Source organism: Heterodontus francisci, chromosome 3 (genome assembly GCF_036365525.1).
Source record: "Heterodontus francisci isolate sHetFra1 chromosome 3, sHetFra1.hap1, whole genome shotgun sequence".
Classification (NCBI taxonomy): Eukaryota; Metazoa; Chordata; class Chondrichthyes; order Heterodontiformes; family Heterodontidae; genus Heterodontus; species Heterodontus francisci.
This window is the reverse complement of record NC_090373.1, coordinates 107,313,060-107,327,086: the sequence shown is the minus strand read 5'-3', so window position 1 is coordinate 107,327,086 and position 14,027 is coordinate 107,313,060. Positions and strand designations below refer to the sequence as shown.

At 40.9% G+C, this 14,027-nt stretch overlaps 1 protein-coding gene across 4 annotated transcripts in view; it reads left to right on the top strand.

Annotated features, from left to right (window-relative positions):
• pkib (protein kinase (cAMP-dependent, catalytic) inhibitor beta) overlaps positions 1-13,642 on the top strand; it is a 136,532-nt gene extending 122,890 nt beyond the window's left edge. For 3 of the 4 annotated variants that reach the window (XM_068018323.1, XM_068018342.1, XM_068018333.1), the window contains 2 exons: positions 11,088-11,262; positions 13,021-13,642. In XM_068018323.1, coding sequence (XP_067874424.1) covers positions 11,115-11,262; positions 13,021-13,100 — 228 coding nt within the window. In that variant the 5' untranslated portion in view covers positions 11,088-11,114 and the 3' untranslated portion in view covers positions 13,101-13,642. The remainder of the gene's footprint in view (positions 1-11,087; positions 11,263-13,020) is intronic. The other variant, XM_068018314.1, reaches the window with a different exon arrangement.
• Positions 13,643-14,027: the final 385 nt, after the last annotated feature.

Sequence of the window (14,027 nt, the reverse complement as noted above, 5' to 3'; positions counted from 1 at the left end):
TTCCAGACCTTAACCACTCACTGTGTTTAAAAGATTTTCCTCATGTCACTTTTGCTTCTCTGATCAAATACTTTAAGTCTGTGCCCTCTCGTTCACAATCCTTTCATGAGTGGGAACAGTTCCTCTCTATCTACTCTGTCCAGACCCCTCATGATTTTGAATACCTCTATCAAATCACCTCTCAGCCTTCTCTTCTCCAAGGAAAACAGTCCTAACTTCTCCGATCTATTTTCATAACTGAAATTCCTCATCCCTGGAACCATTCTCATGAATTTTTTCTGTACTCTCTCCAATGCCCTCATATCTTTCCTAAAGTCCGGCGCCCAGAACTGGACGCAATACTCCAGCTGAGGCCGAACTAGTGTCTTATACAAGTTCAACATAACCTCATTGCTTTTGTATTCTAGACCCTATTAATAAAGCCCAGGACACTGTATGCTTTATTAACCACTCTCTCAACCTGTCTTGCCACCTTCAATGACTAATGCACATATACACCTAGGTCCCTCTGTTCCTGCACCCCTTTTAGAATTGTACCCTTTATTTTACATTGTCTTTCCATGTTCTTCCTACCAAAATCAATCACTTCACATTTCTCTGCATTGAACTTCATCTGCCACCTATCTGCCCATTCCACCAACTTGTCTATGTCTATGACTCTTTGAAAGAGCCAGCGGAGGCATGATGGGACAAATATCCGCCTTCTTTGCTGTATGTATGATTCTGTATTATATAGATCACTTGGTTAGGTCAGATTTTAAAAGTTATGTCAGTTTTGGGCATCCTACATTCAAAAGGACATGAATGCAATAGAGGCATTTTAGAGGAGGGAGGTAAGGAAAATTCCAGATCTTGGAGTTTCAAGTTATGAAGTGAGACTCACAGAATGAACTTGTGTTCTTTTCACTAGAGAGCAATTTGATGCAGATGTATAGTCTCTTTGTTGCTGCAGAGAAGGAAGAGCTTTATTCTGCATCTAGCCAGAGTCCAAAATTAGAAAATGCTCCATTCCCCAGCATTGAGACCTGTTGGCATAAAAATTTGCTAAGAAAAGAAAAAACAGCAAATGGCAAGTCGTGAGTGTAGTTAATAGATCATTAGGAAAGCAGTTCTGATGTAATTCTGATTTGGCCATTAAACAGGTGGCTTTCAGTAATATTTAAATCAGGCATTAAAATGCAAATTTTCTAACCCAGTTTCGGAATTCTCCAGTCAGCCAGTGTCCTCGAGGGGAAACATTCACATCCAAGATATCAATGTGAAAACAAGCCCAAGCACAGCTTTTTATCACCTAAACTTGTGAATAAACATATGTGCACTACATTTTAAATGATTTTCAGCAAAAAGGCTTTGACAAATCAATGATTAGAGCTCATTGTTCACTGCTTCCCCACTACAGTTTTCCAGGGAAGTCTTCAGAAAGACTTGTGGATGCACATAAGAATTTAAGAGAATGCAGTATTAATGATCAATTTGCTTTCTGGCTCTTGAATCTCTTGATGAATAAAATATAACTTTATTTTATGCTGTGCTTTTATACGATTGAACAATTTTTTTATAATAAAAATAGAAAATGTTGGAAATACTCAGCGGGTCTTGCAGCATCAAACACCGTCAGTTTTCATCCATATTTTGTAACAATGCAAAAGGTAGTCCCCACGATATTTTATTCTATTGATCATCATTGTTCAACGACAAATGTGTTTCCAAGTTCTGTTGTACTTTTGAAATGCATTGTAAAGGTAAACCAGAATTCCTGGCTTCAAAGCACCCAATATTGGGCTGGCAAGCTGTGGACACTGAAGAGGTGCCCCCGGCAGCTCAGCAGCAAAGAGGAATTGAAGATCCAGCTGCTGCAATACCAGCACAGGCCCTCCAGTTAGTAGTTAGACGGGATCCAAAAGATGGGCAATCATGAAGTGGGAGCGACCAGGTTGGACAGTAGTAATGGCTAGGAGAAGGTGGGTTGTGCTAGTCCCCTTATTTGAATATGCAAAGTGGCTAAAGTCTGTTTCCGATGTGTGGCCTGGATGGCATTTTTTTGCCTTCACCAATATGGTGGGTGCCACACTTCCAGCTTGTAATGATGTGCACTTCCTGCCTGCCATTTTGGAGGCAAGGATAATGAAAAAGCTGGTCCATTAAATCTATTATTAATACATTTTAATTCTGTCTCAACCATGCATTGATCAGCATCAGAGTATTTCTGTCAAGAGAATCATTTACATCAAGTAAACAAAAATGCAATTAATTCCAAGGATTACTTCATTTTATCACTCTGTTATCTAATGCCAAACAATCCTCTGATAATTGGCTGGTTTGGTAATTTTGGTTCATGGCAATGAACATTTAATGGATTCTCCTGTCGCTTCTACGAATGGGTGTTCAGTAAGGAGACTGGATGTTTGCCGTCTAGGTTGGTGTCGTCCCATATGTGATGTTAAACCAAAACTTGATTTCCAGATCCGATTGCAAATATTACTTATGAAGTCACTGTTGGAGGGGTGAGTGAAGGCACCGGATTTGTGGTGTGCTCACTTATCCTGTAGGGACCTGACTCTTTTCTCCTCAAATGTTGAGATTGCTTGATGACAGAGACTTCTCCATTTGGATCTGTCCATAGTTGTTTTTTCCCATGTAGAAGGGTCCAACTTACAGGCTGTGAGATTGGCTTTCAGAATACATTTGGGATGTTCTATGGTGCAGGTTCCCATGCTCAGCTGGCTATAGAATACCACCTTTAGTATCCTCCATGTGAGCCACTGAGCCGACCCAGCGAAGCTGAGCTCTGATGGGCATGCTCTCGATACCAGGTATGCGGCACCTTGCAAAAACTTTGGCGTTAGGGATTTTGTCTGTCCACTTGATGTTGCAGATAGATCTTAAGCAGCAAAAGTGGAATGCATCTAATTGCTTTATGTGACACTGGTAGGTTGTCCATGCCTCCCAGCCGTACAAATGTGATGTGAGAACCACTTCCTGGTAGACCTTGATCTTTGTTTTGAGACAGACTCTATGCTTTCTCCAAATCCTGTGGGTGAACCTGCCGAATACTGATCTTGCTTTTACAGGCGATGGGCAATTTCATCATCCAACATGTGGTGTTGGAGAGGATACTCCCAAGATAGCAGAACTTCTGAACTGAGTTGAAGGATGTATTGTTGATTGTGACTATGGGGTCTTGGAGTTTGTGGCCAGGGAGAGGTTGGTACAAGATCTCTGTCTTTTTTAGACTTATTGTCAGGCCGAAGCATTCTGAGGCTTGGGCAAAGCGGACAACAAGCAGCTGGATGTCCTCTGGATAGTGTGTGCTATGAAAGCACAGTCATTGGCAAACAAGAGTTCACTTAGTAGCTGTGCTTTGACTTTTGTGCGAGCATTAAACATTTGCAGCTTGAAGAGGCTGCCATCTGTCTTGAACTGAATGTGTACTCCTCCATCGAGATTTTTGAATATATACAAGAGCATGGCCGAAAAGTAGATGACAAACAGAACTGGAACCATTACGCAGCCTTGTTTGGTGCCATTGATTTGAGCAAGAGGCATCTGATAAGACACTATTCTGTATCAAACTAGCCATCATGAAATGAGCAAATGACTCTAATCATCTTTTCAGGGCAGCCATATTTGTACAGCACCTTCTACAGACCTTCATGGTTTACTGTGTTGAAGGCCTTGGTCAGGTCAGGTCAATGAACAACATGTAGCGGTCCTTGTTCTGTTTGTGGGACTTTTCTTGAGTTTGACATGCTGAAAAGATCATGTTGATCATTCCTCGTCCAACACAAATTTCACACTGTGAATCTGGGTACACTGAGTCTGTAAGATGAGTGACAATCCTGTAGAGAATAACCCTTGCAAGAATTGCTCCTGCTGTGGAGAGAAGTGAAATACTGTGATGATTGTCACAGATGGACTTGTGCCCTTCCATTTGTACAGGTGAGTTAGGAACCATCCTTGTAATCTTGGGCACAATGTCCAGATTAAGCAGAAGAGATTAATAAGTTTCCTAACCATGTGAGCTCCTCCATACTTGAATACTTCAGGTGGAATGCCATCGGCCTCAGGAGACTTACTCATAGACAATTGATTTATGGCCTTGGTGACTTCAGCTTGAGATGGAATGAGGGCAAGCTCATCCAGAACGCGATGCTGTGGAAGTGATTGAATCATATTTTCCCCACACTGTGGATTCTTGGTTTAGGAGATTGTTAATATGTTCTGCCTAACATGAGAGAATCTCATGCCTGTTTGTTAGGAGCTGATTGTCGTCTGCTGATAAGATGGGTTTCGTACCTTTGGTTTTGGGGCCATAGACCATTCGGAGACCTTCATGGAGAGCCTTCAGGTCATGCTTATTGGCAACTTCCTGAAGTTCTGGAGCCTTGTTCTCCCACCCTTGGTTCTTCATCTCTCTCAGTTTGACCTGCAGTGTGTGTTTTTCTTGATGGTATCTGGCTTTTCTTGCTGGTGATTTTTTTTGTCAGATATTTAGGATCTGTGAGCATTGTGCACATCATCTAGTAGCTTGGCTTTATCTTGGTCGTTCTTGTCAAACCAATCTTGGTGCTTCCATTTGATGAATCCAAGGACCTCAGAAGCTGTGCTATGAGTGACATCCTTTACTTCTTCTAAGAATCTTCAATGTTTGTTATCTTTTGGGATACCAGCAAGCTCTATGGCTAATTTTTGTTCCAGCTCCTGTCTCTTGGCCGGTCTTTTAGGATAGTTATATCAAGCTTTCTTTCTGATTTGACTCTGTATCGTAGCGCTTTAGGTGTTATCTTCAAGGACATGATACTGCTGACAGCTGATGGTCTGACCTGTATTCAGCACCTCTAAGGCAGTGGGTAAAAGCACACGTCTGTTGTACTATAATGCAATCCAACAAATGCCAATGTTTCGATCTGGGGTGCACCATGTTTTACAATTTAACAGCTTGTTGGAAGATTGTGTTTGTGATGGTGAGGTCAAACTCGCTGCACTTAGAGAGAAGAATCTGGCCATTGGAGTTTACTCCAGCAATGCCATGGTGTCCCAGTACTCCCCTCCTTTATTACAGTCTGTACCAACATGGGCATTGAAATCACCAAGGATGATGAGTTTTTCCTGGTGTGGTACTCCTCTGATTATCCTGCTGAGATTGTCATAGAATACTTCTTTGACCTCATCTGTATGCATCGTTGTTGGTGCATAGGCACTGATGAGCATTGCATACTGGTTTCTAGGAAGACTTATTCAAAGTACCATGAGTTAGTCCTTGATTCCCTTGGGAAGTGAGTTGAGCTTACGTGACAATTCAGATCGAATGGCAAAACTCGCACCTGACTGTCAAGGCTGGTCCTTGGACTTGCCAATCCACTAGAATGTGTAGCTTGCGCCTACTTCAAGATGAGACTCCTCTGCAAATCTTGTTTCACTTAGAGCGGCTATGTCGATATTGTACCTGCCCAGCGTTCTGGCTATGAGGACTGTTCTACGCTCTGGTCTAGAAGTGTTCTGATATTACATGAACAAGTGTCATCCGCTACTTAGTTGTCCTTTGAACTTGAGTTATCATTATGTTTCGACTGCAGTGATTGGTGACCTGCCAGCAGCAGTGACCAGGCAGATACAGGGAGGACAGTGTGTGTTTATGGTTTCTTTTCTTCATTCAGTCATTCTTTGCTGTTTTTTATATTCTGTCCAATCTTCTGACCTGCCTCCCATCTTTGCGCAAATATAGGCTTTTTCTTTAAGTTTGATACTATCTTTAACTGTTTTAGTTAACCACGGATGGCGGGTCCCACCATTGGAATTTTTCTTTCTTGTTGAAATGTGTGTATTCTGAAATATCCCCTTAAATGTCTGCCACTGCATCTCTATTGACCTGTCCTTTAACCTAATTTGTTCCTGAAAGCCGAGTGTAAATAGTGACAGTAGGTGGGAGTTGACAAAAGTGTCAGTAATGTTAGATGGTAATCACTTCAGTGATGGGACTTTAGGCATTATGTTCTGAAAGTGACAATAAAAGAGATAATAATAAATGAGCTCTTCTGGGTTCTCACTTCTGTTCACTTGTAGAAAGTTTTTCAGTTTGCTGAATGCTGCAGCAATGGAACTTCATAACTAATTATCTGAGGGCGAGAACCCGAACAACAGTCACCAGAAATAAGGACAGATAATGTGTCAAATAAATAGCACATTTGTCAGCATCTGTAAAAGGAAAAAACAGATTGACATTTTGGATATAAACTTTATCAAAACTGAAAACTGAAAAATAACCAAGCCCTTTGGTATGATGAAGAAGAAAAAATGGAAAACAGCAGATAAAGCTCATACAAGTATAAAGGAAAGATGGTAAGGGGAAAAAGAATAAAGATGCAGGGGGTCTGAAATAAAGTCAGGATATGACAGAACCACACAATGGCCTAGAAATTTGTTGTTGTTGCACTTGTTTCACAGGTGTAAAGCATCTAATATGGAGCATGACATCAGCGCATACATTCTGCACCTGAGATGTGCCACCCGCTTTATTGGTAAAGGTTCATGTACAGGTATCTAGGTCCCATGGCTGAAACGGGTTTTAGGTGCTTTGCATATGCAATTACGAGGTGTTTGAAGACACATCTTCCAAAATCCATTGGCAACTGCAACATGCAATGTTCCAGTCAGTAGTCTCAGGCAATTTGCAGCCAAACCAGTGACCACTGGAATAAAAACAAGAAATGCTGGAAATACTCAGCAGGTCTGGCAGCATCTGTGGAGAGAGAAGCAGAGTTAACGTCCTGCTTCTCTCTCCACAGATGCTGCCAGACCTGCTGAGTATTTCCAGCATTTCTTGTTTTTATTTCCGATTTCCAGCATCTGCAGTATTTTGCTTTTACTTAAGTGACCACTGGAGGCTGGGTCCTGAAATTGTTTTACTTACTGTGGTGTGGAGTCAGGAGGAGCTGAAAAGTCAATAAGCAAAATCTCTCAATATTTTTAACTTTTTTTGTGTTCTTAACCAAATGGAAGGGATATTTTTGGAAATTGTCTCCATATTGGAATGTTAATGGAGATTGAATTTGGGATCTTGAATTTTTAGAGTGGCATCTCGAATTGTTTTTAATTGAACAGTGACCTCTGCTGGTAATAGATTTGTATCTGTCATGTCTGTAACTGTGTTTCTGTGTGTATATGTATATCTTTGAAAATGGGAATTATAATCAAGATGGAATTATCTTCCAATTATGTCTGGTCACTTACCAGAGGCCACTAACAATACAGTATTATTGAGACAAAAACAAGAAATGCTGGATTCACTCAGCAGGTCTGGCAGCATCTGTGGAAAGAGAAGCAGAGTTAACGTTTCGGGTCAGTGACCCTTCTTCGGAACTGACAAATATTAGAAAAGTCACAGATTATAAACAAGTGAGGTGGGGGTTGGGCAAGAGATAACAAAGGAGAAGGTGCAGATTGGACCAGGCCACATTGCTGACCAAAAGGTCACAGAGCAAAGGCAAACAATATGTTAATGGTGTTTTGAAAGACAAAGCATTAGTACAGATTAGGTGTGAATATACTGAATATAGAACATCAGCAAGTGCAAACCTGAAGAAAAACAACCTGAAAAAAACAGTGGGTAAGCAAACTGAACAAACTAAGATGAAATGAAATAAATGCAAAAAATGTAAAAAGGAATGCAAAAAAAAAAAGGAAGAAAAAATAACTAAAAATGACTAAAAATGAAAGTAAAGTGGGGGGCTGTCATGCTCTGAAATTATTGAACTCAATGTTCAGTCCGGCAGGCTGTAGTGTGCCTAATCGGTAGATGAGATGCTGTTCCTCGAGCTTGCGTTGATGTTCACTGGAACACTGCAGCAATCCCAGGACAGAGATGTGAGCATGAGAGCAGGGGGGAGTGTTGAAATGGCAAGCAACCGGAAGCTCAGGGTCCTGCTTGCGGACTGAGCGGAGATGTTCCGCAAAGCGGTCACCCAGTCTGCGCTTGGTCTCCCCAATGTAGAGGAGACCACACTGTGAGCAGCGAATACAGTATACTACATTGAAAGAAGTACAAGTAAATCGCTGCTTCACCTGAAAGGAGTGTTTGGGGCCTGGGATAGTGAGGAGAGAGGAGGTAAATGGGCAGGTATTACACCTCCTGCGATTGCAAGGGAAGGTGCCCTGGGACGGGGACGAGGTGGTGGGGGTAATGGAGGAGTGGACCAGGGTGTCGCGGAGGGAACGATCCCTTCGGAATGCTGACAGGGGAAGGGAGGGGAAGATGCGACTGGTAGTGGCATCACGCTGGAGGTGGCGAAAATGGCGGAGGATGATCCTTTGGATATGGAGGCTGGTGGGATGAAAAGTGAGGACAAGGGGAACCCTGTCACGGTTCTGGGAGGGAGGGGAAGGGGTGAGGGTAGAAGTGCGGGGAATGGGTCGGACACGGTTGAGGGCCCTGTCAACCACAGTGGGGGGAAATCCTCGGTTGAGGAAAAAGGAGGTCATATCAGAAGCACCGTCATGGAAGGTAGCATCTCTTCCAGTATTATTGAGATACTGCTGCACTATAATGTCATTATTGTTTCTTATTAGGTGGGACTAACATTATTGGCCAGCTTGCTCCAGAAATCCTTTCAGTCAATATTTTGAACTAAGAAGTTCACTCTAAATATTCTGATTTATAGTAAGATATAGACAAAACATGATCTTGCATCAGGATTGCACAACACAAGGCCCAGCCATCAAAAATGATATGACAACTTAAAAACATAGTATTGTGACAGCTCTAAATATATTTATGTATATATATATATATATATATATATATACTTGTATATAATGTTTTGTTGTGTAACAAGTGCCAAATGTCCCTAGATCTTCCAATAGGGAAGCTTTACTATAAATTTTACATTACTGTAAGCCAGTTTTGACTATGCAGCAAAATCAATGTTAGATCAAAGTTCAGCTTTGGGTGTAAAGTGGCCTCTTGGCTTTGCATCACTTCAGCTTTCCAGTTTAACTGAAGTTTAGACAGCTCCAAGTAACCAGAAGAACATTTGTCAACTTTTCTCATATTAAAAAGGATCACTGCTGGTTCATTGAGCTTTTTCTCAGGTAGCCAATACAAAACATGAAGGTTTCAGATTTGTGTAACTGTATCCATCTTGGAGATACTGAAATTGGGAGAATTTTTAATTTACCAGCTTTTGGAAACCAGCTAAAAAATCTCTATGAAAGTCTGGTTAAATTCACATACTAGAGCTGTTTTCCCTGACTATGGAACACAGTAGAGCCAGCTGAATAATTCATTACTATCAACTTTCATGGTTTTCAAACCACGTTAGTATCAAAAGACACTTGCCTTCTAACACATGCAGTAAGCATGAAAGGGGATTATACAGCAGTTTTAGAATCAGCAGTAGGTGTTTTTAACCTTCTTATGAAGAGCAGAAAAAGGGCTTTATGCCAGCACCAAGAAAACTGTCAACGATGTGAGCTGATAAAATTAAAAGCAGTATGTCAGTTTTAAAAGGAAAGCCTATATTGTAAAATATATATCAGGTAAATTAGAATAAGAAATATGAGCATCATTATCCTTTAATGAATTACATATTTTAACTTATTTCTTAAAACTTTCTAAAAGTTCCAGTTTGTATATTGAATTCTTGTTCAGGTCTTCAGCTGACATAGGGCAGTATTTTCAGGCCCCACTGCGGTCAGGAATGAAGGTGGAAGGAGCTTGAAAATACCAGCACTGGCTGGCGTGCCAGTTTTCTAACTGTGTTCCCAGCGTTGGCCATTTTGGCCGAGGCTGGTTCAGGGCCCACAGGGCTGCCAGCCCCCAATGAGATAGGAAACCAATTAAGCTTATTTAGAACCTTGATAAGGGCTGTTAAGGGAGGTTGATAAGGATTTTCCAGTTGTTCTCCAGTATCCTGTCATGACAGGGGACAGCTCAACTGCCTCGAGGTGGGCACCCAGTGGCAGGCTGGTGCAGTGCTCCAGACAGGCCTACAGGCCCTCCCTGCCTGCCTGCATGGGGGTGCAGCCAAAGTCTGCTCTGTAGAGGGGATCCCCCCCACTGTGGAAATCCTAGCTGCTTTCTCTGCTTTTAATTGATTTTTTTTTTTAATTGGTGAGAAGGAGCTTCCATGTTGAAGCGCCCTCTCAGTTACTTACCATTTACTGCAGCCGGCTGCTCCTCTCAAGCTGAAATGCCTCTGATTGGCCCTCCGATTTCAAGAGTCCGCCTGTCACCTTTAATTGGACAGGGAACCTGTTTCCTCCATGCCAATTAAGGGGGAGCCCCGGTCAAAATCCCAAATGGGACTGTTACTCCCTGGGGGTGGGGTCGGGACTTGGAAACAGTCCCAGCTCCTGTTTCCCACCCCCAAAATGATATTTCAGCCCATAATGTTCACCCAGAAGTCTTAAGGAGCATGTACTAAAGATGTGTCTTACAAGCTAGTTTATACAGAGACAGGTATCTGTCATAACTGCCCATAGCACTGATTTCAGGAGATCTTCAAGTCCAACTGAAGCAGAGAGCTGTGTCATAAAAGTATTGTATGCTGATTTTAGTTTTTTATTTACAGTTTTATTTAGTTGGTCTAGCTGAATGAACAAATTGACCCAGGCTCTAAACTCCACACACCTGTCACAATCTCCTGATTTATTTGGGAAATATTTCTCCCGTTGAACATTTGCCGCCAGGTAATTTGGACAAGACAGTTTAGACTCAGACTTTTCCATAAAAACAAATAATGCCACTAAGCTGCAAGAAACAGGCAGTTCCATTTCTCACCCTTTCCACGTGAAATGGAATGGGTAAAATAAATCTTTGTGTGATCATGAATCTGCAGCTGACATTTGAAGTCACTGGAAATAAAAATCAGGAAGGATATAAAATGGGCTAGTGCACGAAATCAAAATCTACCGTAATGTCTCTTGAGTGAATACGGATGATTTGAGTGTCAAACAGTGACAGGCATAAGATAAGTTATCAATAGATTATGAAATGTGGGCTTGGAGCAGGTTAGTGCTTTTAGTCTGGCTTGAGGAGAAGAATAAGCATCAAGTGCCATTACTTTACAATTCTCCTTATTTCCTTTCAGCTGTTGCTATGAGGAGACAACTCAGAAATGACTGATGTGGAGCCTGTTGTCACAGATTTTGTCTCATCAGGACGGACAGGCCGCAGAAATGCCTTACCTGATATCCTTGGTTCTCCAACAGGAGCCAATTCAGCTGATTTACCACACAAACTGTCAGAACTATCCATAAGGACAGGTAGAGATTTCATCCAAGAATGTCCTGTAGTTGATGTTCTTACAGTAGCTACTATCTAAGTGCAAATATAAAGTCAATACTTTGCAAAAATAATTTCAGCAACTGAGCTTTTAACTATATCATTGAATTATTACAGATAATTCAAATATACCTTTTCTGTTTACTTTAACTATGTGTTTAGAGCACAATAAGGGGAATTAGATGCTATGATGCACTTGATGATGTTCCAATGTGCTATATTGTTAATGTGTAATGATGCAGGTTTATGATTCCTGAATCCCAAATTCCTAACACTGCTCATATCATAGGGAGTCAGAGGCCAGAGAGAGATAGAAAATGGGAAGAAGAGTCCCTTAGTCCCCTCCATGCATTATTGTGTGGTTTGCTTAGGAGTGAATTGGGAAAAGCTTGGGAACAGGCATTATCTTGGCCAAAATACCTGCCTTGCCATTCCCTCAACTACTAAATGTTTAAAGCTTTTCCCTTTTGTTTTTCCTTGAGAAAAAAGTGATTGGATTCATGGCACTAGCCCACAGTACCAATAAGTGAATTTCCCTAAATAATCTTCTCTCCTTATAACTTTATACCTCATTCACATATCACGGTTTGAAAAGATGAAAGTGCTATTAAATTCCTCTTGGTATAATTTTGCTAATAAGCAGCACTAAACTGGTATAACAGACCATAGTCTGACCCACTCTTTGGTGTGATCTAAGTAATTTAACATCTTCATGCCTTTATTATACTTGTCTTTTTACTTAAAATTCTCCTTGAATGACGCTACCCAATTAAACCGGCAAGTTATATGAGCCACACACTGGCTTCATCCAAGGCACGCAGCACTTCTCCAAATGTAGGGTAAGTGCTGAGCCACATACTGAATAGATGCTTGCATAAATATAATGATCCTTGGAATTTCACAAAGAGCTAGATGGACCAATGTAGTCTGGCTGCATATGTTACACAGCCTTTAGAGATTTCCCTTTGCGTTGCTAGATAGATATAAATACGCTTTGAAAAGTGGAGCATTGTGCCAGTTCTGCTGTTCTCCTCACTCTACTATCACTTTGATGGATCTCATTGAAATCAAGTAAGATATCTCCGATTCAGCAAATCTGTCCTGGAATCTTTACACCATATTTAAGCTGGTACGAGTGTGAATGTAGTGTAAAAGATCTAGTATATTAAGGCCATCAATGAGATATCAGTATCCAACAATACAACTCATGATTTAAGAGCAGGTGGATTGACACGGGTTAGAAGTTCTCTTCACATATAATTTAGGTTTTGGGTAATTCTGTCCTCATCTACAAATTTGTTAAGATACAAATGACCATTTGTTCACAGAAAGTCAAGTAGCTGCATCTATACAACACTAAATCAAGCAGATAGGCCTCCTTCATGAAGGCTTTCCTAAATAAGAAGGGTAAACAAAAATATATGAACTTCTAAATCAATCCTACCAAAACAAATTCAACACATGTACGTTTCTACGTGATTAAGAGGGATATTAGATATAAAAAGTAGGGCTTTTGCAAAAATTAAACTGGGCACCACAGCATCTCTGAAATATTAAGACAATATTGTTAAGATTACGTCAACAAAACTTGCATCAATCTTGGTCATAAATATTTGAAAGAAAGCACATTATTTGTTTTCAAATTAAAAAATCAGTAGTCACAATGATATATTTAAAGCAATAAGTAACTGAGATATAAATATTTATAATTATTCCTCTTATTCGTGATCTGATCCCAGATGAAGGAGCAGAAGAAGGAGCCCCATCAGAAACACCACCCAAACCTCCAGAATGTGAAGAAAAGAACAATGCATCATAACAGACCACCTAACTGCAATATTACATTACATGTGTACATATAATTTTCACAGGAGACACCGAAGGGCCCAGATTCATACAGCACCGCAAAGCCAGAGATCACCACTTCAAGTGGAAGCAACCTAAGCATTTCTTTCTCTTGAGAGTGTGGGGAGAAATTAGACTGAATTCTCAAAGATAAAATTTCAACAACCTGTTTTATTTTAACTGCTTCTAATTCTTTTTTTTCTATGACTGATGGCATTTACCAACGCCCTGATGTCATTCATTCAAATGGTATTTATATAACTAGACAAAATAAAATACTTGTGGATAGAATATGTGCAGATATCAGTAATTTGCAAGGTTTATTTTCTGATCCAACAATAGTTTCCAGAAAATGACATATTTGGGAGATTGTCCGATTTCTTATTCCAAAGCTACTTACTGCTTCATGTTCTTAGTGGTGTTGTACTGTCTTTGGTGTTCTTAACTTCCAACGTCCAATGTTTTGCTGGGCATTAACTGCTTTATACTGCTGTAGTTTGTATAACATTTGCAAAAACTTTTCGATGTGATTTTTGATATAGAAGTTTCCTTTAAAAATAAAGTCTGCGATGTTGTCTGTCATTCTTAAAAATATGCCTTGAATTAAGAATTGAAATGTAAAGGTCAAATATCAACTGATTTCGTATGTACAATATGCCAGGAGGGTGGTGGTGGGAGAGTCGGTGGAGTTGGGGGGTGGCGGGGAGTGGGGGGGTGAGGGGTGATGGGGAGTTGAGGGGGTGGGAGGGGTGAGGGATTCAGTGGTGGGGGGCGGGGGGGGGGGGGGGTAGTGGGACGGGGAAGGGGTTGGCCTGGAGAGTCCTCAATATTGATTCTCAATGAAATTTCATAGCTTCAGATCAAACCTAGGCAAGGAAACGTCCTGCAATCACCATCTACC